The sequence below is a fragment of the Gambusia affinis genome, linkage group LG12, assembly GCF_019740435.1.
Source record: "Gambusia affinis linkage group LG12, SWU_Gaff_1.0, whole genome shotgun sequence".
Taxonomy (NCBI): domain Eukaryota; kingdom Metazoa; phylum Chordata; class Actinopteri; order Cyprinodontiformes; family Poeciliidae; genus Gambusia; species Gambusia affinis.
The window spans coordinates 26,810,721-26,836,584 of NC_057879.1; the positions used below are offsets into that span (position 1 = coordinate 26,810,721).

The 25,864-nt window shown below is 42.1% G+C and overlaps 2 protein-coding genes across 2 annotated transcripts in view; one reads left to right on the forward strand and one right to left on the reverse strand.

Annotated features, from left to right (window-relative positions):
• The window catches only part of myo10 (myosin X), a 101,801-nt gene extending 81,447 nt beyond the window's left edge, over positions 1-20,354 (reverse strand). The window contains exon 1 of the mRNA XM_044135343.1: positions 19,949-20,354. Coding sequence (XP_043991278.1) covers positions 19,949-19,969 — 21 coding nt within the window. The 5' untranslated portion in view covers positions 19,970-20,354. The remainder of the gene's footprint in view (positions 1-19,948) is intronic.
• A 2,281-nt stretch (positions 20,355-22,635) lies between these two features.
• On the forward strand, positions 22,636-24,476 carry LOC122841689 (tripartite motif-containing protein 16-like). Its single transcript, XM_044135230.1, has one exon. It carries the CDS (start codon positions 22,656-22,658, stop codon positions 24,306-24,308), a length of 1,653 nt encoding a protein of 550 aa, XP_043991165.1. The 5' UTR covers positions 22,636-22,655; the 3' UTR covers positions 24,309-24,476.
• The last annotated feature ends 1,388 nt before the right edge of the window (positions 24,477-25,864 follow it).

Below are 25,864 nucleotides of genomic sequence, written 5' to 3' on the forward strand. Positions count from 1 at the left end.
GTAACCAGATGTTCGGTGCCGATTGTCCAAAATGTTCCGGTGAAACGTTACAAACAGTTCTGGTTTTAACGGCCGATGAGACGGAAACTTTCCACAAGATCCTTTGTTTCACATTAAAGGCCTGAACTGAGGAGAAATCCGGGAAGTACGAACAGCTTCCTATGAAAACGTCGTTTGGACCTAAACAAAAGGTAATTCTTCCATCCAGACGTTTCCAGCTGCAGCGACCACAGGATCTACTTTTAAACAGCCCTTTCTCTTATTCGCCTCCGAGTCTTTTTCTACCGCAGATTCACGTCATCATGAGCTCAGATGCTCTGCGGTCGGAATACATTTAGAGTCCGGACTCGGCTTGGAGACGATGTGTGGCTGGAGTCTCTGCAGGGTTCAAACGGGGAGAGTTGGTTTAGTTCTCAGCTGATTTCACAGCAGCAGAACCAGCAGAGGCTCCAGTTACAGGACGTTCCCTGATCTTAGTAGAGAAACTGAGGAATCAGATCCCAGCATGCAACGGTGCAGAAAAATAAAATCACTCTCTGTCCAAAGAAACCATTTATCTAAACTCAGTCAGGAATCTTTCCATCATATTCCATAAATTCAAACAGTTTCAGTCCAAAAACCTCTTTACTTTGTGGCAACTGAAGCAGAAAAAATTTGTAAATGAAGAAACTTTGAGAGCAGAAATGACATCATTTCTGTCTTACATTCGTTCCTGTTAGAGCAAAAACAAACATGCAACCCTAAAGTCAAAACCACATCTGTTAATGATTTTAAACTACAGATTTGTGAAAAATAAAGAAAATGTTCCCGACGAACGTCTGTCAGGATTTTATAGGAAATTAAAAACACAACTGAACATGAGTTCACTGAACTGACATCCAGATTATAATCCATGACATCTCCTCTGGGATGTGGAGACGAATCTGCAGAACTTTGTGATTTTATCATGTAGATCTGGAGAAAATGTTGAATCTGTTCCTGCTGGAGTCAAGAGAGCAGAGAACAAACTGGTCGACGCTTCAACAAACACTGAACTCTACCTGCAAGAAACATGAAATATTCTGAGTATTTAGGAGAAAATCCTCCCCACTTCAGACGCACTAATCAGCTTCTTACGCTCCACTCTTAACTTCCTGACCTGCTGGTTCACCATGAATCCAAACTCACTGCACAGATTTACTTTAATTCAACAAAAAGGTCAAACTGAGAGGCCAACAAAGAAAATTAAGTTTTTATAAACCGTTTCTGAGCTCCTGCAGCAGTGACACGTTTACAGGCCAGCAGACACAGTGGGAATTTACAGCTTTCAACAGAATCAGTTTTAGATCCACTGATCTTGGTCTTCCAGAGGACAACGGTAAATATTAACGACATTTTGAAGGTTTTTTTATTCAAAATGAATAAAAAGTGAAGCCTGCTAACAGCTGGCAGGTCAGAACTATTAACAGAGGGGTCAGAGGTCACTTCAGGGTGTCAGGAGGCAGGTGTGAACAAAAAGGTGAGGCTCAGCAGGAAGCAGCTGCTGTTCGGCGGATTAACAGGCTGAGGGACTGATTATTGATGATTATTGATGATTATTGCTTATCAAACGTTTCCAGTCAGTTTTCAATCCATGAAAAGGGCGGAGAGTTTTCCACGCTGCGCGGTGAACGCCGCAGCTCTCCGTCCTGCTCCGGTCGCCGTGGAGCAGCTGAGAGCAGATCCGGCCGACCCGGGAGAGACGTGAGCAGAACCAGAACCAGACCGGACCTGGAAGTCAACCGCCACGGCCTCCATGGTGACGAATCAGCGGCTCAGCGTCTTCTACCCTAGAAGAACCTACCCTAATGTCGAACGAGGAAGAACGAGGAAGAGTACGTTTAAATAAAACTCTGGAAAAGTTTGAGATTCAAACTTTTCTGGAAAAGTTTGAGATTCAAACTTTTCCATTCTTGTTGTTTTTTTGAAAAACAACAAGAATATTTCTGAGCTAGAAAAGAAAAACAATTGCTAGAAAAAAAACTCACATTTTGAGATTAATCTCAGAAAATTGTGAGAAAAGCAAAAATTTCTGAGTTTTTTCAAAAGTCAAAACAATAAAAAAAATTTTAGAAATTTTCTGAGATTTGCCTAAAAAATTCTGAATTTTTTCAAGCAGATTTTCTGTTTTTCAAACTCAAACATTTCTTTTTTTTAAAATTTCAGATATTTTGTTGAACTCTAGTTTTCGTTTCCATCCTGGCCCGTCGGCGCCGTGAGAACCAGCTCAGGTTCCTCCTGAGTCTGTATTTAAAAAGGCCCGAAGGTTTTTTCCCAGCTTCCTTTGCAGCAGCTCGCCTCCATGTTTGACAGCCTCGCCTCTGAAAAGCATTAAGGAATCTGATTTCATTACGTCTCTCTGCAAACTGCAGGTTCGTGTCAGGTTTTCACAGCGAAAGCTCCTGAAAAGGTTTTAATCCGTCCTCTGTGAGCTGCTCATCACAAATGGATCCAGGTCCGAACACGTCTGCAGGTTTCTGGACGGGTTTCCAGGTCTGATGATGAAACCTGTCTGACTCAGCTGAGGGGGAAAGTTTCCCATAACGCCGACGGGGAACTTACTGAATAAAGAGTCAAACTTTGGCTGCTGTGGCTGAAAACTGAGTGGAATAAAAACACCAACAACCATCAATCTGACCCAACGGACACCTGGACACTGGTACCACGGTACCACGGTACCACGAGGACAGAATGAGGAGCTGGACTCTGAAGATGAACAGATTTTATTTGGAAATGTTTCCGGCGCCTCAAAAACCTGGAAACATTTCTAGATGCTCCACTTTTCCTTCCTCCAAAACACCAAAACTTTGCAAAGGGAGGAAGTTTTGAATTAATAACAAATTAATCTGTAAGGTCCGACATGTTTTTAAAATTCAAAGCTTTTCAAACTTTTGAGTTTTTGAAGTTTTTCAAAACCAAATTCCAGAGAATAAATACAAAGTTTACTGAGAGAAAGATGATTGATGAAAACGGATGAAAACTGATGAAAACGGATGAAAACTGCGTTTCCACGGATGTTTTAAAGAAAGGAACTGAAAAAAGTTTTCTCCTGGTTCTGTTTCCATTTTCTGTTTGTTTTCAGTTTCTTCTTTTGCTTGAAAGAAGAAACTATTATTATTATTATTATTATTGTAGTTCTGACTGTTCTGCTGGTTTTCAGACAAATAAAACTCTTTTGAAAAGATAAAAATCGTGTCAGATGTTTTAAGACGTTCTGTAAGAACAAACTGATTTACAGTCTGAGTGTTTTGATGAAATCCTGATGAGAAGCTGCTCTGGTTGTCCTGAACCTCCTGATGAGTCGTCCCGTTAGTCTTTCCCTGTTGCCGTGACGACGCTCTGGTAACGCGCTCCAAACTGCCCTGAATTACCCATCATGCACTGCAGGTGGCCGAACCCTTCTGTCTCTGAGCGTGATAATGTGAAAACATTTTGTCTTGGTGACACTTAAAGAAGTTTGTTCAGCAAGTTGGTCTGAATGTGGGACAGATTAGTTCAAACCAAACTGTAATTACAGCCTGAAAGGAAGAAACAAACAAGCAGAAATGAATAATGGTGCAGAAAAAGCCTGGAGAGACGAGCTGTTTGGGGGTCGGATGTGGAAATCTGGGAATGCATCGTTCCCAGATTTCCCGCTGAATATCTGAAGGAGGTGGGCGAGTTGGAGCTGATGGAGGAAACAGCTGCTTGATTTGAAAAGTTCGGCTTCCAGAGCCTCTGTGAGCCGAAGCCAAACGTGAAAAACAGAAGAGTTGCTGTTCAGCTATTTACTCAGGAGTCACATATTTACAGCCGACGTGTCAAACTCAGACGTCCTTTATCACAAACACTAAATGAATTCGATACGGAGGATGTGGGAGGAAATGCAGGTTGTGTTCTGAAGTAACGGCAAAATGGTGGAAATTTGTGCCGAACCGTCATGGAGAGAAGAAATCTGAAACGATGAGCTGCTGCTACAAACACGACCCAAAGGAAGAACTGCTGCTGACAGGCCGGGTCGGTTACAAATCATTTGATTAAAGAAGGAGAAAAGACCTGCACTCCACACCAAACTAATGCAAGGATGGCGGCTGATAACAACCTGCCAGGCTGGAGATCCGCCCGGTTTAACCAGCAGAACTCAAAACCGTTTTTTAACCCTGACGGCCTGAAGACATCAGGAGTAATGAGGTAAATAATGAGGTAAATAATGAGGTTGGAGGTTTGCAGCTTTCGGTGGCTGCAGATCATTTTAAAATCTCAGCCAGGATCCGTTTCCTGTTGATGTTTTTCCTCACGCGGCTCTCAGGCAGCGCGGCCACCTGGACGCTTTGACCTTTCGCTCGTTCGCCTCTCAGCAGAAATCTCCCGGTTTTCTTTGAATCGCCTCGTTACTCGCTGCCAGCACCTGGATGCTGGCGCTGCTACAGACGATGCTTTGGGTTTCCTGTTTCAATGCAGCCACATGAAACAACAAAGGGCGAAAAAATTGTCTAAATGTTGAAACCCGAACATAAACACACTTATCCTGTGGATGCTAAAGAGCTGAACTGGTTCAAAAGCGACGGCCTTTGAAAGCTAACGGCTTTGAAGTGAAGAATTTCCCGCTTGCTTTTCCTGTCTGGAGGCAAAGTTTCAGATTATCTTCCTGATCTGAACTGGAGGATTTTTATCCCAGCAGTGACTTTGGTCTGACAGCAGGAGAGCGAAAACCCACCGTGAAGGTTTGTGATGTTCTCTGACTGACTGTATTTCTGGATCCTGTCTGGCAGAAACAACCCTGCATGCCAGCAACTAAAAACAACTTTAATCCAGAAACAACCAGCAGATGTTTCTGGATGAGTCGGGCCGTTTTGGGCTTCTTTTGGGTTTGCAGAACAAAGTGAGCGGGAATGCCACAAACCCAGGCTGTAATCTCCGCTCTGTTTGCAGGGCAGATCCTTGTTTTTGTTCCCATTCATGCAAACATGCAGCAGCCACAGAAACGCAGCAAACAGTTTTCGGGTCGGCCTTTCTGTCAATGAAGCCCTTCACTCTTTCATGCTGATTGTTTCCGTGCAGAAAGCTCCCATTAATCTTACAGTCTTTTTATTCTGTGTAGATTAGCAGAGTGGAGGCTGCTGCGCTCTGATTTCAGTCACATGCAGGACAGATTTATGTTTGATTCAACCTTCACGTCTAAAATTATTCCACAGAAATAACAACATGAACGCTGAGTGAGAGCAGCTATTCTGGGCCGGCTTTCATCCTCCGCTTGATGCTTTTCCAACTCCTGGACAGAAGTGGGACTTTCCTCTCTGATTCACGGCTAGAAAATCTGAGCTGGGCTGGAAATGCACAACCAGAATGACGAAAAGCAGAAAACAGAACAACAGAAAGAAAAACTGAGCGGGAAAAGAAATCATTCACGTTACAGAAACACAAAACTCCGGTTTCCTCCTGGACCTGCTGAACTGAACCCAGAAGGACAAACGGTGATCGATCGACTCTGAGCAAGCATGAGGCGACAGTAGGCAGGAAAGACTGCAGCTTAACAGGCAGAACCAGAACCAGTCAGAGCCAAGTGGGTCCGGCAAGCAGACAGAAACGAAGCCAAACGCCGACAGGTCCTTTAAATGGGGGAAGATGCTGCCCCTCCCCCACCTGCTGCTTCACCTGGAAGCTGATGTCCCAACTAATTAAAGATGAACTCCTAGTAAAACAAACTAAACATTTCTGGTTTAACTCAATAAACATTTTGATTCAACTAGAATCAAAATGTAAAGATAGATTTAAACAGTGGAGATGAAAAGTTTAATAATTCACTGAGAGGTTAAACCTGAATGGATATAAATGAGATCATTATAACTCATAATGACTGATTATTCCAGCAGCAGCATGATGACTGTTTGTTTTTCTGTTTAGAATAAAAAGCCTGATAAACTCGTTTGCTTTCCCATCCTGTGTTTATGTTTTACTGTGACACTGAGGACGTTTTTCTGGAGGTTTCGATGTCGTGAGAAGAAGATTATTGTAAAGGTTGTCCAGCATTAAATCTCCGCTCACGTCATTCCCAAAGTTAATTAGAGTTTTTCCAAGAAGTTCAGACCACAAAGTGGCTCAGCAACGAAACACCAGGACGACAGAACCGCCGTTACTGTCCTTCATTCCTCCTGCTCTTCTCTTCCACCCGACCGCAGGCGGCCGGACGGAGCCGCTCTGCAGCCGGACGGAGCTCTGCTGCCGGACGGAGCCGCTCTGCTGCCGGACGGAGCCGCTCTGCTGCCGGACGGAGCCGCTCTGCTGCCGGACGGAGCCGCTCTGCTGCCGGACGGAGCCGCTCTGCTGCCGGACGGAGCCGCTCTGCTGCCGGACGGAGCCGCTCTGCTGCCGGACGGAGCCGCTCTGCTGCCGGACCGGCTCCATGCTGGGAGTTTCTGTCGTTAAACCTAGGAGATGCGACCTAATCATTACCTCTGTGAGGAAAGTATTCAAACGGATTTTTACCCAGGAAAATCAAACTCATGTGAGATGAGTTACAGATTCAAAGCATTAACAGGCGGCTGCAGCAACGAGCCGACAGTAAACTAACCGGACCTCTACTGGTTCCCATCGCTGAGGATCACCGTGTCCAAACGTCTTCTAATAGCCAACCTGACCTACTTTCCCTGCAGTGTGTGTGTGCAGAGCGAAGTGTGTGTCTGACTGCATTGTTCTGTTGTTTACAGAAGTGTGTGAAAGTGAGACGGCCTGCAGCAGAGAGCATTGTGGGTCGGTGAGTGCCATGTGTTCCCCAGCTGCGGCCGCCTGGCATCACCACAGAACAGGAACACGAACAGCGTCTTCACTTCTCCTGACCACCAGCAGGCGGCTCGTCCAACTGAACGGAGCAGCGAACTGAAGATTTTACCCAGAAACGCCGTCCATCGTCTCACCCGGTCACCGCAGAGATCAGCAGGAAGAGACGACAGACGGAAAACCTCGGAAACATCAGCAGGTTTCAACGGTTCACACTTCCAGATTCTTCTGCTGCATTTTTCCTACTTTCTCTCATATTTTAAGGCTGATTTTCTGCACAAAATCAAATTATTTTCTGCTCCTATTCCTCATAGTTTGAGCCTGAAAAATGGATCTGAGATATTTCTATATTTTATTACAGTTTATCAGCATCACACATTAAATAAAAGGTCAGAAACCCACAAACGTCATGAAGCTCCAAGTCCTTCAAGCTCATAAAGTATCAGTTCACTCTGCATCAAAACAGAACGAAAAGAAAAGAAAAGAAACGTCTTTTATTGTCCTGCAGGTTTCTCTTCAGTGCATAAAAGTAAAAAGTAAAACAAGTCAAAGTAAAATATGATATAAAAAATAAGAGACTGAAACAACAAAAAGGAAACAAAAAACAAGTAAAAACTAAACTCAGCCAGATTTTCTAAATTTGTAGTCAAAATAAAGTTACAAAATCTGCTGGAATATTTGAACATTAAAAATAACAAATTTCTATTTAATGGCGAGTGGAGAAACTGACTGACAGGAGGGATGAGTTTGAGTTTGTTTGAGGAGAGGAAGGATCTGGATGCAGCAGATCTACGGTTCAACAGCTGATTCCTCTGAGGAACTTCCTACAGCTGTTCGGACCATCAGAACATCTGGATTGGATCCAGAACCTTCTCCTGGTCAACATTTACCTGGTAAAGTCCAGAGTTGGAGCAGAAACTGTTTCTAATGACTGATGGAAACATTTCAGGACACGGAGAGTAAAAACCGTCTGGGAGGAGATTACAGAATCAGTGTGTGTGTGTGTGTGTGTATGTGTGTGTTCTGTGTGTGTGTGCAGTGTGTGTGTTCAGTGTGTGTGTGTGTGTGTCCAGTGTGTGTGTGTGTGTGTGTGTGTGTGTGTGTTGTGTGTGTGCGTGTGTGTGTGCAGTGTGAACAGTTTTCACTGAATCACTGACGTTGTGAATAACGAGTTCAGATGAGTAACTTTTCTGAAATGTACTTTTAGGAGTATTTTTACTAGGCTGTACTTTTTACTTTTTCTAGAGTAATTTTATTATGAAGGATATTTCAAGGAGAAATATTCCTGCTGTTACTTCCTGTATTTTCTTCCCAGTGAATAAAAAACAAAGGTTTTAACACTGATGATGTAATTTTTAGATGTTAAATAATTTAAATTATGTGTACTTGAGTAAACCTGTGTTGAAGCAGTGATACTCCAGGTTCCTCTAGTTTCTACCTGAGCTCAGGGAGGAAAACTCTGACATCCAGGAGAAACTTTCAGAGCTGCTGTTCTGGTTTCACTGCACTTCAGCTTCCTGCCTGCTGTCATCAGCAAACATCCAGAGAGAAAAGGCAGGTTGGCGTCTCCAGTTTACCTGCAGGAGCTTTAACTGGAGCGGATGGTTCAGTTTGTCCCGATGCAGCAGAAGATCTGCAGTTATTACTCAGCAGACAGGAATCCAGATGGATTTGATCCCTGAGTCAGAGAGCGACGGTCTTTCAAACCATGTGGCTAAAACAGGAGCAGCTTCAGGACACAAATCTGCCCTGATGCTGCTGCTGAACACGAAATTCAGTTTGTATTTATACAACTGATTATTTAGCAGTTTGAACCTCTACAAACCAGAAGTAGAGTTGAGTTCAGCTAACGAAGAGAGACGCTGCAAACAAACATCAATGAACCGCGTTGGATCACATCCTCTCCTCTAATAGAGCAAATAAAACCCAGATTAATGAACCATTAAGGACTCTGAGCCTCTCAGAGGAGAAACTAACATCCTCACTGGCAGCAGCATCGCATGGGAAGGCAGCTAATTGGTGGAAATGGATGTTTGGGTTTTTGGGGTTGTGTCTAACCAGGATGTGTGTGTGTGTGTGTGTGTGTGTGTGTGTGTGTGTGTGTGTGTGTGTAGGTGTGTGTGTGTGTGTGTGTGTGTGTGTGTGTGTGTGTGTGTGTGTGTGTGTGTATACAGTCGGGGGTTTTCCAGGAAGTTGCATTCACATTGGATCAGATAACTCTCCTCCAGCGTCTTGTTCAGATCCGATCAGAAACAGAACCGTCCGACTGAGGATGTCCAAAACAATAAGCAACATCCTGCAGCAGTAAAATGCATGCAGACAGTTTTCATATTTTAAAACATCATTCCAGCGTTATCTGCTCTGGTCTTTAACAAACAACACAAAGCAATCTGCATCTTCACACAAAACCAATAAACCAAAGCAGACGTTTCACTAATGAACTCATTTAGACCTTTAAACTTTAATTAGGAGGAAATTTTCCTGATTGATGCTAAACAACAAACTGAAGAAAGTCTCTGGTTTTTATTCTCTTGTTCCCACAAATATAAATAATTTCTGTCAGGTTGATTTTTTAAAATAAAAACATCATAAAGTAAAGTTTCCTTGTCCTTTACAAATGAGAGGGAAAAGTTTTGAAAAAGCTGGCAGCTCTAAAAACCTTCATGATGAATAATTAATAATATTAATATTAATGTGTCACAATTCACTTCTGTTACACATAATAAAACTGAATGTTGCTGTGATCTTCTCTCCTAAATGAACAAATGAAAATAAAATGATAAAATTCTCCATGACTATTCCTGAAGGTCTGAAGGTAGAAAAAGTCAAATTCTGCATCTGCCAACAATCTCAGCTCAGCAGGAGGAGAAACGCAGGTAAAGGTTGGTGTTCAGTCATCAGGTTTGGGTTGGAAGAGGAAAATTATGTTTGGAAAGTTTTTACTGCCAATGAAACTACGACTGACTTAAGAAGAACTGATCAACGGAATCCAAAAATGTCCCAGTCAAAGTTCAGCTTCATCTTTAATCCAGATCCAGTGGAGAAGAACGGATCTGTTCGGTACCTGACTAATCCCTGGAAACAGCAGTAACACCTGCCTGACGCCTCGTTAACACGTTTTCCTCGGTCCGTAAAGAGAAAGAGGAGAAATCGTTTCCTTCCTGCAGCTGCTGCCCGTCAAACAGACGGAGATTTTCTGTCGAAGCTTCAAACAAAACAACATCCACTCAAAGAAACGTCTCCACATCAGGAACAACCAACTAACAATCTCTGGATTTCTAGTTTGACTGAATGTTTGATTGGTGAAGTTAACCGGGCCGGATCAGAACCTCTCAGAGGGATTAGAGTCAGAACAGTTTCATTTTTATTTCCTAAATATCTGACCTGTGTTCAGTTTCACTGAGCTGAACGAAAAACGAGAGGAGAAACGGATCCAAACATCCTTCAGGAAACAGGAAACGTTACAGAAACTTTATTTAAACCAAGATATTAGAAAACTACAAGGTCAAAGGTCAGTTTAACTCCGGCTGCAGCAAAACCAGCTGAGATGTTTCAGTTATTTGGTAATGAAGTGAATCTGGAGTTTGGATCAGATTTCATCCTTTATTAAAACTAATTCACAGGAAATCCAAGAAAAATCTGTTTCCTAAATCAAAGCATGAAATCTGTACTAAACTACAACTGTTTTAAATTCGGTATAAACTCCTCTGCATTCTGCATGCTGAGGCGACTGAATCTTCACAGGTGCAGACAGAGCGTTGGCATAGCATAGCATGACATTAGCATGTGCTACTGGATCATTTCTGAGACGTTTCCAAGCAGTGGTGCGTATCTGTGATATATTTTACATCTGTATTTGTGATGCAGCCGTTTCACACGTTCAGCATAACGAGTGAAACATCTGATCGATCAACAATAAAAAGAGAAATATCTCCAAGTAACAATTTAAAAACAAATCCAGAATTGGATCAACTGATGCAAAAACACGTTGGCACCAGAAGAGTTAAGAACTGCAGTTCACCAAACAGAACCCGTCCGGTCCAAATTAAAGTCTCAAAGATCAGAACCGTCGATCATAAACCAACTCTGGTTTTATCTAAAGGGACAGAAATAAATAAGTTTGATTCTCTGTCTTGTTTTCCTCCATCAAGAGACTGATGAATTCAAACAAGAACATGTGGACGGAGTCGGACCGGGCCAGGAGGTGGGAAGAGTCCGGATCCAGAGGAATGTGGAAGCTGAACGTTGGACAGGAAGCCAAGAGGAGCTAAAACGGTCCAGGAGGAAGGAGAGAGAGGAGGCAGAAACAAAATGATTTAATCCTTCAGCACGTCAACGGCTGCAGTTCACTTCCAGCAAACAGAGAAACATGCAGATTTCACTTCCTGTCTTGTGATAATTCACTTCCTGTCTTGTGATAATTCACTTCCTGTCTTGTGATAATTCACTTCCTGTCTTGTGATAATTCACTTCCTGTCTTGTGATAATTCAGTCACTGATACGTTTGGACCAAAACAGCAGCTTGTTGTTTGGGTTCAGTTTGAGATACAAACTTAAATAGTCTGAAGTTTTTCCCCATTCAGGCCATAAAGCTGCAAACAAAAAGAGCTGCTCATGTCAAGAAATCCAGATCGACCTCCAGTCCTAATCTTAGTCCTAATCTGCGACGAGTTGATAGTCAAAACATTTAGAGACGATCCTGGGCCGACCGGAACCAGCAGAACACAGGAAGAACCAGCAACAAACAGACAAGAGACGAGGTTCTGAAGGACCAGATTAGAACAGAAACCAGATTAGATCAGAAACCAGATTAGAACAGAAACCAGATTAGATCAAAAACCAGATTAGAACAGAAACCAGATTAGAACAGAAACCAGATTAGATCAGAAACCAGATTAGATCAGAAACCAGATTAGATCAAAAACCAGATTAGAACAGAAACCAGATTAGAACAGAAACCAGATTAGAACAGAAACCAGATTAGATCAAAAACCAGATTAGATCAAAAACCAGATTAGATCAGAAACCAGATTAGATCAAAAACCAGATTAGAACAGAAACCAGATTAGATCAAAAACCAGATTAGAACAGAAACCAGATTAGATCAGAAACCAGATTAGAACAGAAACCAGATTAGAGCAGAAACCAGATTAGATCAAAAACCAGATTAGAACAGAAACCAGATTAGAGCAGAAACCAGATTAGAACAGAAACCAGATTAGAACAGAAACCAGATTAGAGCAGAAACCAGATACACACTCACACATTAATATTAATTCATTAATCCACCATATTGTTTAGTTTTTTCCTTTTATTACTATTGTTATGAATATTGTATTATTATGTATAATAAATACTTTGTTTTAAAAGAAAAAAGCAGCAGAGCATCCCACTCACTGCTGCAGCACTGACTGCTGCAGCAGGGCGGGCGGCTTCAGGCAGAGCGCAGCCGAACATTTAGACTCTTTAACTACGTGTTATTTTAACAGCAGCACATAAAGCCAGCAGCTGAACTCAGCTGCCTCTTTTCCCCACTGGCAGAAATAAAAATGATGTAAGAAATCAGATGCCAAGGCTCCGGCGACAGGCTGGTTCCAAACATAACCAGACGGCTGCAGACGAGACGTTTATCCCAGAACTGCTGCCAGTGAAGCAGCTTCAGTGGAGAAGTGTGAGAAAATAAATCTGTTGTAGTTTCACCCAGTTTACACACAAAGAAAAGCAGTTCCCAGATAGGAACAGGATTACATTCCCAGTAAAGAGTCGGTGGAATTCGAACCATCCAGTCGACTCGACTGGGAGTCGTGGTGTTTATGTTAATGAGCAGAAATGCTCTCATACTCGACCTCCTGACCCTGAGCATCAATCACGTTGAGGCGCCATGATGGACGTCAGGAGAGTTGAATTATTTCCTAAGTTGATTTTCCCAGTTTATCCACGGCTTCTACTGGTTCCAGTTGATCCAATTCATCTGTAGCTCGCCTAGTTAGCCGTATCTTAAAAAGGTGGAAAGAGCTGGAAACCGACCCGAACCTCCTGACTCGTTTGTTGATTTGAGAAAAACACTTTGCCTGAAAGTTTTCCAGCGTTTGGTCATAAACGTTGTTTCCTCACTGGAACGATCCATTTCCTCATGAAATGAACTTAATAAAAGTGACATTAGGAGGCTAAAGCACAGACAGGTTGTTTTAACGTCCACCCTGGTGGAGCGGGACGCTGACATCACGCACCGTCATTCACCGTTACGCCTGGGATTCATCACAGCAGGAAGTCAAAGAGACAAAATGATGACGTGCAAAAAGGATCCGAGATCAGAGGACGCAGGTCTGCCTCACGTCTTCACTGCTGTCTAAAGGTTATAGATCGATCAGGACGCTCCCGACTTTCCAGGCTCATCCCTGCTTTGGGATTTCCCACAACGTGCAGGAACGCCGGTGGAGGAGAAGTCTGAGTTTTATTCCTGGACTTGGAGAAGCACAAGACAGATGGACGGATAAATAAAGAACAGCAGCTTATTGTGTTTCTTTTAAAAAGTTAAACCACACAATGGATTCTGACATCAGATGATGCTGCTGCTCCTGCCACCAACCAGTGAGCTACACTGAGGTCATCCAGCCAGAAGAACCAGCAAATGCTGATCTAAAAACGTCACTTCTCCAAGGTTAAGACAAATCCTTCAATGCACGCAAAGCGATGACATCAAAGGTCAGAACAGAAGTATGTCAGTCATTTGTGTCTAAAAGGCCTCAGACTCCCAGCAGTTACTTATCAACGTTCTCTAAACAACCTGGTGGAGACTGGAGGAGTTTGGTTGTTCGTGTTGCAGAGCCGAGGCCGTTTCCAGCTCAGATCTGCAGCCGTTTAAATTCCTTCCAGCTCGGCTTGGCGGCTCCACAGGTGTCGTGTTTCAACGTTAAAACAGGCCATGAAGCAAAAGCAGGAGGGGAGAGAAACTGTGTGGCTCCGTCATTAAAACGCCGCAGCAGAACGAGGGCAGGGCCGGCCTTTGTTGCGGCGAGCCGATTAACGGCGATGATTGGGCCGTTTCTTTTTATGGGTTTTAATGAGAAATGCAGCTGAGGCTTCTAGCAGCAGGAATAAAACCGACTCCTGGAGAACCGGAGCGTGGAGCAGAAGTCGGGTTCTCTGGGTTTATCGTCTCCAGAACTGAGCTCGGACCGCCGGAGCTGCAGCTGCTGCAGCTGCTGCAGCCGCTCATGTTTGCTCATCATTTATCTTCGACAGGGTTTATTTTCTGACAGCATAACTGCAGCACAGCTGTGCCAACTCGGACCATAGACCTGCATATTCCCACAAACCTCCAGCTAACACCGGGCTCCGCTGATTTACCCACAATGCATTTCACTGACAGGAAACAAGATCGGGATCATTTTATTTTATAGACTCAAATTCACTGATTTCTGCATCAATTTTAGGTCATTTTGACACAAAACATCCCAAAGTTTCTGAGCATCTCTGGGATTTTATCTTAATAACATCATAATAATTATCTGACATTCAGGAGAAACAAACCGTCTGGATACAAAAAGATTTGTTCCAACGGAGCAGAAACAGGTTGAGATGAGCGGCTGGTCAGAGCAGAGACCAGAAACTGGACCGGGACCGGACAGTTTCTGGACCGGGACCGGACAGTTTCTGGACCGGGACCGGACAGTTTCTGGTCCTGGTCCAGAAACTGGACCAGGACCGGACAGTTTCTGGTCCTGGTCCAGAAACTGGACCGTGGATGAAACAACCTGCTGGATCTACTGATCACTTTACTTCATTTCTTCAGTTGATGGTTGATTATTTGTAGTAAAGATGATCTGGGGATCATTTCTCTGATTAATGGATGAATAATTAGAGTTAAAAGGTTTAAATGGGAGATTTTACAGAATCTGAACCTGGTGAAGCTAAAACTGACGGGTGGAGTTCTGGAATTAAAAACAAAGATTTATTTATGTTAAATGTTTAGATTATTTTCTGCTCTAACTCTTCTTTTCTTCAGTCTGTGTCATCCAACTATCATTAATCAGTTACTAAATTAATTAGCAATTATTTAAATAATTGATTCAACACAATAAATCCAACTTTATGTTTCAATGAAGCATAAAGTTCAGTTTGCAGATCACAAGAGAAACTTGCTGCTGTTTTTTAAACAATAGTTTATGGAAATGAATCGTGGTTCCGTCCGTCCGATCGGCTGCAAAACACCCAGAAAATACTAATTCATTCATCCAGACCCTGAGCAGAACGTGACTGACCTGACCTGACCTTTGACCTGCTCTTTGTTGAACGACTTTACCGTCACTAATACTGTGATCACTGCAAACACACACCTGAGGCAGAGCTGCTCTCTGATTGGCTAACAGCCGAAGCTCCACACCTTCAGGTCAAATAAAAACAAACCGACTGACTGAGCTGTCAACACACACACTCTGGGTAAAACACACTCCAGGTAAAACACACTCCAGGTAAAACACACACCAGGTAAAACACACTCTGGGTAAAACACACTCCAGGTAAAACACACTCCAGGTAAAACACACTCCGGGTAAAACACACTCCGGGTAAAACACACTCCGGGTAAAACACACTCCAGGTAAAACACACTCCGGGTCAGCGCTTTTGGACTATTGGACCCAATCCGACCAGAACCAGCCTGACGGGCCGTTGATTGAAACGAGACTCCAGTTTAAAAACGTTTCAGATGAATTTCCTGCAGAAGCTTCGTTTCTGCAGATGAAACTTAAACATGTTTGACGTTTTAATCTGTTTTTATTTTAAAGGTTCTGACAGGTTGGACAGTCCATGACGTCAGCCAAGACCAGAACCGACCAACTTCCCTCAACACGTTCCTCTCTTCCTGAAACTACGACGGCCCATTACCGCCACTGGAAAAAAAACAGTTCATTTCCAACAAAAAAAAAATCAGAAAATTCTCAGATTAAACTCAGAATTTTTTTACAAAAACTTTGAAATTTCTATCTGAAGTCTAAAATTTTAAGACTTGGAAAAAAAAAAGAAAAATGTCTCAGTTTCAAAAGTTTTCCACTTTTCTACTCAGAAACAAACAGTCTAAAAATTTTGGACTTTTAAAACTGAGAAACTTGCCAAATTTTTCTAGAAAATTTCTGAAATTAATCTAAAAATTTCTGAGTTTTGTGGTAGAAATTTCCTCCGTGGTTTTTCTGTCTGAATATAAATCCTTCCTTCATCGTGGAGCTGAAACCTGCAGCAGCTTTACGGGTTCTGGTCTCGGTTCAGTAACTTTCCTGTAAAAATCCAGCGGGGGAAATTCTGCCTGATTGTCGCTGTGCAGGAAAACGGCTTTTTGTTTAAATGGCGAGGTGATGAAAAACGGCGCTCTGGATTTGTGGAAACTCTATTTATAGGCAGCGCCGGCTCCGGTCCAGACTGTTTTGGCTGCAGCTCAGTAATTAGAGACACGCAGTTCTGCTGGAGGTGGCGACACCGTCTGTGGTGACACCGTCAGGCAGCATGCAGCAGCAGAGGTCTGTGTTCCTCCTCAAACCAAACAGTGGAGAAAATGACGCTTCCTTTAAACCTGCTGCATTTCTCACCACAGGCAGAAAGCCGTCCTGCAGCTGAGGCATTTCACACCGGACCGGGCCCAGAATGCTGCTGATTCTGGTTCCGAAGCCAAATGGAAGATGGAGAAAGAAAGTGGAATGAACATCTGTGCAGAGTTTGAGCCCAGCGTAACAAAACGATCTCAGTTCTGCTCAGATTCATCAGTTTCAGGGTTTTATCCCGGAGTTTCCGGTTTTACCGTACGAAACATTCCCAGGTTTTAGAGAAGAATTAAACAAATAAAGCAGAAAAATCTAACAAATTCTACAATAAAATAAAAACCCAGAGGCATACCGTTGGTGTAGAAAACATTGCGTCACCTATTCTCTGATCAAATCCATGTAAAACTGCATAAATCCAATAAATCAAATCCAAGCTGCATATCGATACTAATGGTGAAGATTTTTTGTTCCCAAAAGTTTTTTTTTTCCAGCATCTTGGAGGAAAATGTTTAAAAGAAAGTGAGTTGTTTTTGTTTTACTTCAAAATAAAAGCACCACTGTTGGATAAAGTACGACAGCCTCAGTAACTGGAGGAGTTTTCTCTGCGTGAGACCGACTGAACAACAACTAAAACTGGGTTGTGGGTTTTTAATGTCCGTGTTTCAGGCTGGAACACAAAAACAAACGCCACAAACGACTATTTATGACCGGATGTGGATCTGCAGCGACTATGAAATTATCCCCAACTCTGGGATTTGATTTCATGTTTGAAGAAGTGCCTTGCTCGGTGGCTCGGGCAGGTCGGGTCAGAAGAATAAACTGTAGTTAGTTGCAGTCATGCTCACAGATTGTAGTTTTAAAAGCAACTGCTGTAATAATGATGTGACTGAAATAATATGTTCTAAAACGATGATCCATCAACCAGAACATAAAAATATAAAGTCAAACTCCAACGCTTCCTGTTGTCATGACAACCAGGTGATCCTCAGGCTCTAAATAATCACTGGAGGGGAATAAAAACTTCTGGACAAAATTTGGCATCTTTTAAAGAAAGTTCTTCATCCTTTATCAAATATGATGTCAGACAATCTTAGAAAATACAAAAATAAACTAATTCTATAATCATTTTAAGTAGTTTTTACTAATAGTTTTGCTTCAATATAAAACATGAACAGTTTTTAACTATATTAGTTATACCAAAAATAAGCTTTAAAAAACAACAACATGACTTTAAAAGCTGAAAAATAATAAAAATGTCAAAAGTCTTGAGATTAAACTTTGATATAAAGACAGAAAACAACAAAAAAAAAGAAATTCGAGAATATAAACTAAAAGTTTTTTGATTACAGGAACAAATTATGTTTCACAATTTATTTTATTAATAAAAGAACTACAAATTTTGAAATTCCTGGATTAAAAAAAAAATTGTAAAAAAATATAAAAACACCAAAAATATGAATGAGGAAGATTTTCTAAAATGCTAATAGATTTTAAAAACTCAGAGGTTTGGATGAGCAGAACTTTAAAAACAGATTTCATGACTTCACAATCAGCTTTATTACAACTTTATTACAACTACAGCAGAGAGAATAAACGTTTCCTCCAGCTTCCTTCCCGGTTCTCATTCCTCAAACTTCTTGCCTGATTCTTCCTCGTCTTTTCCTGACAGACTGGGCTCTTTGTTCGGCTCTGATTAGTGAGACATGAAGCCAAACCAACGACATTTGAAACTTTTGTGCTCGTCTTCCTGCTTCTGGCTCTGAAGCAGCTAAAAACCCGTAACTGTGGCGGTGCGGCCCACCAGACGACCCGCCGGCCCGTCATGGGACCGGCGCCACGCTGCACTGCAGGGGAAACGCTGCGGTACCCGCACCTTTAAGTTCTCATGACCTCTGACCTTTCATTCCACTAAAAACTCCTTCTGGATTTCAAAACCGGCTCAGCACCAATCAGAGCACAGGAAGGGCTTTCAACCAGGAAGTCAGAGTTAACGGCCGTTACAGATCTAGATGAGGTAGAACAGGTTTTAAAATCCGCTTCCCTGCAGCTGAACCCTGAGGAATGACTCACGCTCCACCTGGATGACATCATCACTACCAGGTGTGGTTTACTGATGTAGTAAAACCACATGGATCAAACAGCTCTGCCAGCACACTTCTCCCAGCCGCTGACTGGTCTAGTTAAAGGAAAATATTTCCAGCAGACGTAAAATGAAATCCATTAAAGAGGTAAAAGTTATTTAATACCATTCTGAGTTCAGGAGGAATGTGATCAGAGACACGACGGTTCAGTTTGGACAGAATCTCCTCCATGTTCAGTCAGCAGAGGATGAAAGAGTCGGCATCTCAAGAGAAGAGTCATCAGGCAGTAGCCTGAGCCTCCGACTGTTTAACCTCAATCTGTGAGACGTTTATGATGTGATTCATCAATTAATTTCTATCCAGATTAATCAAAATGTTCAGTAAAGCATCAGTTTGAAGTTTTAAGCATCTCGCATGCTGAGGTGAGCCAATCATCATCAATGCAGAAAACTGAGCAAATTGGAATTAAGAAAATAAATTTACTTAATGTAAACATGCAAAATTCTAAAATAAAAAAATAAAAACATTTTTGGATGAAAACTGTTTTGTTTCTTCATGTTTTCATATCTGTGTGCATTTTGCCAAACTGCAATAAAAACATTTTTTCTGCATCGCATCAGTTTGTTTACAGCAGTAAAATGATTATTTGCAGGCGGCTGCTCAGCTTTTTTAATGACTTATCAATTATTATCTCATTTAATGGAAACAGCAAAGAATCTCTAGAAAGTTCTGCTGGGATTTGAACCGCAGCGACCGTCACAGTTCATGTGTGACTAACCTGCTGAGATGTTCAGCAGGAAATAAACAGAAGAACGAAGCAAATGAGCCTCATGCAAGCCGACGATGTGACTGGATTTAACCTCAGATGAAGCTGTAATGGATTTAAAACGTTCCGTCTCTTTCTGCAGTCACTGTCAGGTGCTTCAGGAGCTGCCAGATGAACCTCTACCTGCTTTGACCTGAAGCCACCGTGCAGAACGATCAGCTGGACCTCAAAGCATCCAGATAAGCAGAACCAGAACCAGAGCCAGAACCAGAACCAGAACCAAAACCAGAGCCAGAACCAGAGCCAGAGCCAGAACCAGAGCCAGAACCAGAATCAGAGCCTGAACCAGAACCAGAACCAGAACCAGAGCCAGAACCAGAACCAGAACCAGAACCATAGCCAGAACCAGAACCAGAACCAGAACCAGAGCAGTCACTCATCAGGTGGCTGCTGACCCACTCAGCTTCAGTCTATTAATCCCTAAAGGAAATTTTTCCTCCTTCTTCTTTCGGAGGAAAGCAGAAAATGAGGTGCGGAAATACCGAAGACCTACTGGTACCGGACCCGAACCGAACCTCCTCTGAGGTACTCCATGTTTCAATCCACCGAGCCTCACTGGACCGGGTCACGGGTTCATAGCAGATATAAAGTTCTTTACAATCAGCAGCAGGAAACAAATTCAGAAATCTAAAATTTGATCACATTTATATGTTTCACAGAAACTATGAGAATCAATCTGCTGCAGCAGGAGCTTCCTGATCTGCTGCAGCAGCTGCTGCAGCTTTCCTTACCTCTGTGAAGAAGTTATCCATCGCTCCTCTTTATTTTAATCCCAGAGGATTCCCTGTGTGTCGCTGATCCAACTCATTCCAAGTTAAAGGTTTGCGAGAGTTTCAGCGCATCCTCTTCATTCCTGCCAGCCGCGGGATGCTCCTGCTCCGTCACATTCACTCTTTGTTTCAGGAGTTTTCCTCCGGGGGGAACAGTCAAAGCCCGTCTGGTCACACTCTGCGTCCCGCGGCTGCGCGTCTGGATCCGACCGAGGTCCGTTTGTCCGGAGCAGAGAGGAGCAGAAGCGGCTCGCCGCGGAAACTTTGGACGCTTCAGTCCGGGACTCAGTCAGCCCGACCCTCCGGACAGTGAAGCTCCTCCTCCTGCTCTTCCTCCTCCAGCTCCTCTTCCTCACGTCTCACTGACTCCTCCTGCTGTCAACATGTGGACCATGAGACACTTTAAACGTCCAGCATCCAGAATGGAAGACGATGAATGGCAAGTCGGTTTGTCATATAATCAGAACCAAATATTTACACAAACCATAAAAAACTTTATGTTTTCTAACTGCCTGACTTTAAATCAGATTAAACTTTTCCTGTTTTTGTTCGGTTAGGATTAATAAAAGTGTTTCTATTTACTAATAGTCAGAATAATATTTTTTAAAACAAAAACTAATTCAGAGGTTTACACCCCCGACAGAACAACCTGTGGTGGTAAAAACTGGTCACATTTACTTGAATCGTTTTGGAAAAATATTATTTTAGGTCTCACTACACTAAACACTTTACTTCTACTATATTAATGCAAAGTATCAGTACATCTACTTGAGTAAAATTAGTTTGAGTTGTGAGTAATTTATCTAATAAAGAACAAAAAACAGTCCAACAGTTTTGTTAAAGTGAGACATCCTGTCTGAACACAGCAGCTTTGTTGTTCTAATGTTATTTTCTACTGAACTGGACAAACTTTAACTTTTCTTATCTTATTTAGAAATTATTTTTATTTTAGTCTTCAAAATACCAAAATTTGAACATAACTTAATATTTTTCCATCCGATGATTTTAGTTTATATCATATTGCGTCGCTTCCTGCTGCTTGTTACGGAAAACCTGACATGTTTATGAGATCACTTCCTGGTTCATGTGTCTCTGGGAGCTCCGCCCACCTATTTGTCTCAGAGGTGATTTCAAACACGGGCCACCTGTCAGGACACCGTCACCATAGCAACACCTGACCTGCAATCTGCAGCCGCTGACAGAGGTCAGACAGCAGTCAACCCTGATGGTGATGACCTCCAACTCCGCCTGAGGGATCATGGAGAAGCTGCAGCAGGAAGCTCCGCCTTCCTTTAGTCAGACCCTCATTAATATGGCTGCAGGCTCCGCCCATCATAAAGCTTGTTGTTGTTTCTGTTATCTCTGATCTCCTGGATGATTTGTAAACATGATGCACCTTCCCACCGTGTGACTGTGGAGCAGAGCTCCCAAGGATTTGTTCTTAGATAAGACCATCATATCAGACTGTTGCCTGGGAGACCGCACTACACGGTTCATGGTCATACACACACACACACACACACACACACACACACACACACACACACACACACACACACACACACACACACACACAAAGATTCCTAATCTTACCTAACATGGAAAACAAACATTTAGTTTCATCAGAACAAGAATTATTTTTTCTCACTCTTATTAAACACGGGGAATCAATATGTAGTTTTATACTTTTACATTTTTGTCTTTCTGTTGGTTTGTTATTTTGTTTGTATTTCCTTCTAATTCCTGTAAAACACTTTGAACTGTCTTGTTGCTGAAAATCATAAAGGATTTCATTACTGATGTTTTCTTTCATTCTTATGGCAGAAATATTGTTATATGTGAAAACCTAAACTTATCTGGTTTAGATTTATAATAGTTTTGTTTTAATATTTGTGTTGATGGATTTGGATGTTCTGGTTTGTCTTCCTCTGTTGGAGAACAAATATTGTTTAAATCAGTTCAGATTGAAATGAACTGAACTTTGAGATCCAAAGAAAAAACTGAAACTAACATCAAATTCAAACTGATTTTCTAAATTCATTTACTGTAGATCAGGAAAATAAACGTCTGCTGTTCTGTCTCTTTGACTTTCTTCAGTAAAATAAACTGATTACAGAGAAATGTGAAAAGTTTTCTCTTCATTATAAATTGTAAGTTCTGATGTTTGGCTTCTCCTTCGTAGAGGATAATCTGCTTTCTGCTGCAGAAAGACTAAAGTCATAAACATCTAATACACTGATCAGTTAACCTGTCAGTGCAAACAGACGTCAAGTCAATCAGTTATTTTTATCTATAGATGGCCTATAATAATGATCATGATTTAGTTTATGATTTATGTGTAAAATATTTAAAGTAAGACTAAATATTTGCTCCTTGTGAAGTTAAAGGTTTTATTTTAAGGTTCAAGGTGAACATAAGAGAATAAACTCTGTAAATATTTAACTATTGATAGTAAATGAGGAGACAAAGTTTAGATTCCCAGTTCTGCTCCTTGTACAGGCAGTAAAATCCTGACAACCCTCCCTCAGAGTCCTGATTTAAATCTGCAGAGGGAGAAAGCTGATTGGCTGCAGCCTCTCTGCACTCAGACATGAGTCACAGATCAGAGCTCAACCCAGTTTCTGTTTTCAGGAAGTGAAACTCACAGTCGCTGTGACTGAGAGCAGAAATGGAACAGAATCAGCCGGACCGAGAAACTTTCTCCTGTTCGATCTGCCTGGATCTACTGAAGGATCCGGTGACGATTCCCTGTGGACACAGTTACTGTATGAACTGTATTAAAAGTTTCTGGGATGAAGGTGAGCAGAAGAAGAACTATCACTGTCCTCAATGCAGAGAGAGATTCACACCGAGGCCTGTTTTAAAGAAGAGCACCATGCTAGCAGCTCTAGTGGAGCAGCTGAAGAAGACTGGACTCCAAGCTGCTCCTGCTGATCACCGCTATGCTGGACCTGAAGATGTGGCCTGTGATTTCTGTACTGGAAGAAAACTGAAAGCCATCAAGTCCTGTTTATTCTGTCTGGCCTCTTACTGTGAGAAACACCTTCAGCCTCATTATGATGTGGCTCCTTTAAAGAAACACAAGCTGGTGGAGCCGTCCAAGAACCTCCAGGAGAACATCTGCTCTAAGCATGGTAAAGTGATTGATATCTTCTGCCGCACTGATCAGAAGTGTATCTGTTATCTCTGCTCTGTGGATGAACATAAAGGCCACAACACAGTGTCAGCTAGAGCAGGAAGGACTGAGAGGCAGAGAGAGCTGGAGGAGAGACGAGGAAACATCCAGCAGAGAATCCAGGACAGAGAGAAAGATGTGAAGCTGCTTCAACAGGAGGTGGAGGCCATCAATCACTCTGCTGATAAAACAGTGGAGGACAGTGAGAAGATCTTCACTGAGCTGATCCGTCTCCTCCAGAAAAGAAGCTCTGATGTGAAGCAGCAGATCAGATCCCAGCAGGAAACTGAAGTGAGTCGAGTCAAAGATGTTCAGGAGAAGCTGGAGCAGGAGATCACTGAGCTGAAGAGGAAAGACGCTGAGCTGGAGCAGCTCTCACACACAGAGGATCACAACCAGTTTCTCTTCCGCCTCCTCTCACTGCCAGCACTCAGTGAGTCTACACACTCATCCAGCATCAACATCCGTCCTCTGAGACACTTTGAGGACGTGACAGCAGCTGTGTCAGAGCTCAGAGAGAAACTACAGGACGTCCTGAGAGACTCATGGACAAACATCTCACTGATGGTCACTCAGGTGGATGTTCTACTGTCAGAACCAACGACAAGGGCTGGATTCTTAAAATATTCATGTGAAATCACTCTGGATCCAAACACAGCAGAAACAATGCTGGTCCTATCAGAGGGGAACAGGAAGGTGACTTGGATGAATCAACATCAGTCTTATTCTAGTCACCCAGACAGATTCACTGTTTGGCGCCAGGTTTTGAGCAGAGAGAGTCTGACTGGACGTTGTTACTGGGAGGTGGAGAGGAGCGGGAGAGTTTTTGTAGCAGTTGCATACAAGAATATCAGCAGATCAGGAGGTGGGAATGAAAGTGAATTTGGAGGTAATGACAAATCTTGGGCTTTAGATTGTTACTCAAATGGTTATCAATTTGGTCACAACAACAACTGGACCTCCGTCTCAGGTCCAGTTTCCTCCAGAGTGGGAGTGTTCCTGGATCATGAAGCAGGTATTCTGTCCTTCTACAGCGTCTCTAAATCCATGACTCTGATCTACAGAGTCCAGACCAGATTCACTCAGCCGCTACATGCTGGAGTTTGGGTTTGGTCGGGTTCTGCAGAGTTCTGTAAACCCAAATAAATTTCCTCTCTCAGATTTTCTTCTCTGTTTTCTGCAAAGTGTTTTATAAATGGAGGAAATAAAGATGTTGTAAAATGGTCTTAAAGTTTGACTTGTTTCATGTTGTAAAGGAACATTTTCCTCTGAAGTTGTTTCTGTTTCTGTTATTAAACTGAACCTGAAAACCTTCATGAAACCTCAGACTGTCTGTAAAAACTCTGAAAAGATTCTTACTGAATGAAAACAGAAGAAAATAAAAGAAATTCATTCAAACCGTCTGAAGTCAAATGAATTTCTGAGTCGTTTTCATTACAGGCAGAAACTTATTTGGTTTTTAAAGAGGGAAATAAAATTATTAAAATTCTGAGACAAGACAGAAAATGTTTCCATAAATTCATCTGAGCGTCAGGATTCGTTTTTCTTTCTAATCCCTGAACGTTCTCCCAGAATCTCAGGTTTATAAACTTTGTTTTGTAAAAAGACATTTTAATATTCTGTTCACAGTTTGCATTTTGCAGAATGAAAACAGTTTTTGTTCTGATGAATCACCAGGTTTTATCTTGTTTTTCAGGTTCCTGTATTTTAAATCCAAGTTTCATTTTGCTCCAATAAAAACATTAAAAACATTTTATTATTACAGCTGTAAAGTTTAATGCAGATTTCCTCATTATAGTCATTAAATTATCGGCTTCATTTTTCACACATTGAAAAGCAAAAGTGATTGAATTTGTTGAGCTCATTGATCTGATTTTCACCTTGTATTTGGAAACCCTTCAGACTGATCTGTGCTTTATGATTCAGACATCTGTTGAGACAAAAGCTTCTGAGAAATTTTACATTTAAAACAGTCAACACACCGGAGATGATTGACGGAAATTGTACAAAAAATAAAATAAAAGAAATAAATCTCTAGATCTTTGCAAATGCCGCCCCCTAGAGTCCAACTGTAGGAAATACAAAGCAGGAATGAAGCGTTGATGTTTTTGACAAACTTTAACAAACTATTTTCCCAGACGTGTTTCTTTCTTTTTAAAGAAAAATTAATAATTAGAAAATACTGAACAATTTGCTTATATGTCAATGTGACATGACGTCATCTGTCATGACGTCACCTGTCAATCATTCTAGGCGGTTTGTCAGGAACTGACCAATCAGCGGTCGCCATTTGTCCCGACGCCCCTTTTCTGGAGGAAGTGAACTTCCGTCAACATTTCCGGTTCTTCATCGTTAATCGCTGCGGCAGGAAGATTTTGAGGGAAATAACAGGAAATCATGTCCAGAGCTGTCGGTGGGGAACTTGATCATCCGACAGCCGTTATCCAGAGAGTTTAGGGACGGATTATAATTTGGTAGATTTCCAAAATCCAAACAGAGTCTGGAATAACTCTGTCTATTAATGATCCATTTCAATAATACAAGAAATGGATTAAGGCCTGCAGCCGAGCTCATGTCTGGTTGTAAACATCATAACGACACAGAATCAAAGTCAAATCAGTAATCTATCAGTGAAGGTATCTATGCTGATTGTATGTAACTTCTAATGGTAGCTGATGAAACGTTGTGCAGTAACTGCTGGA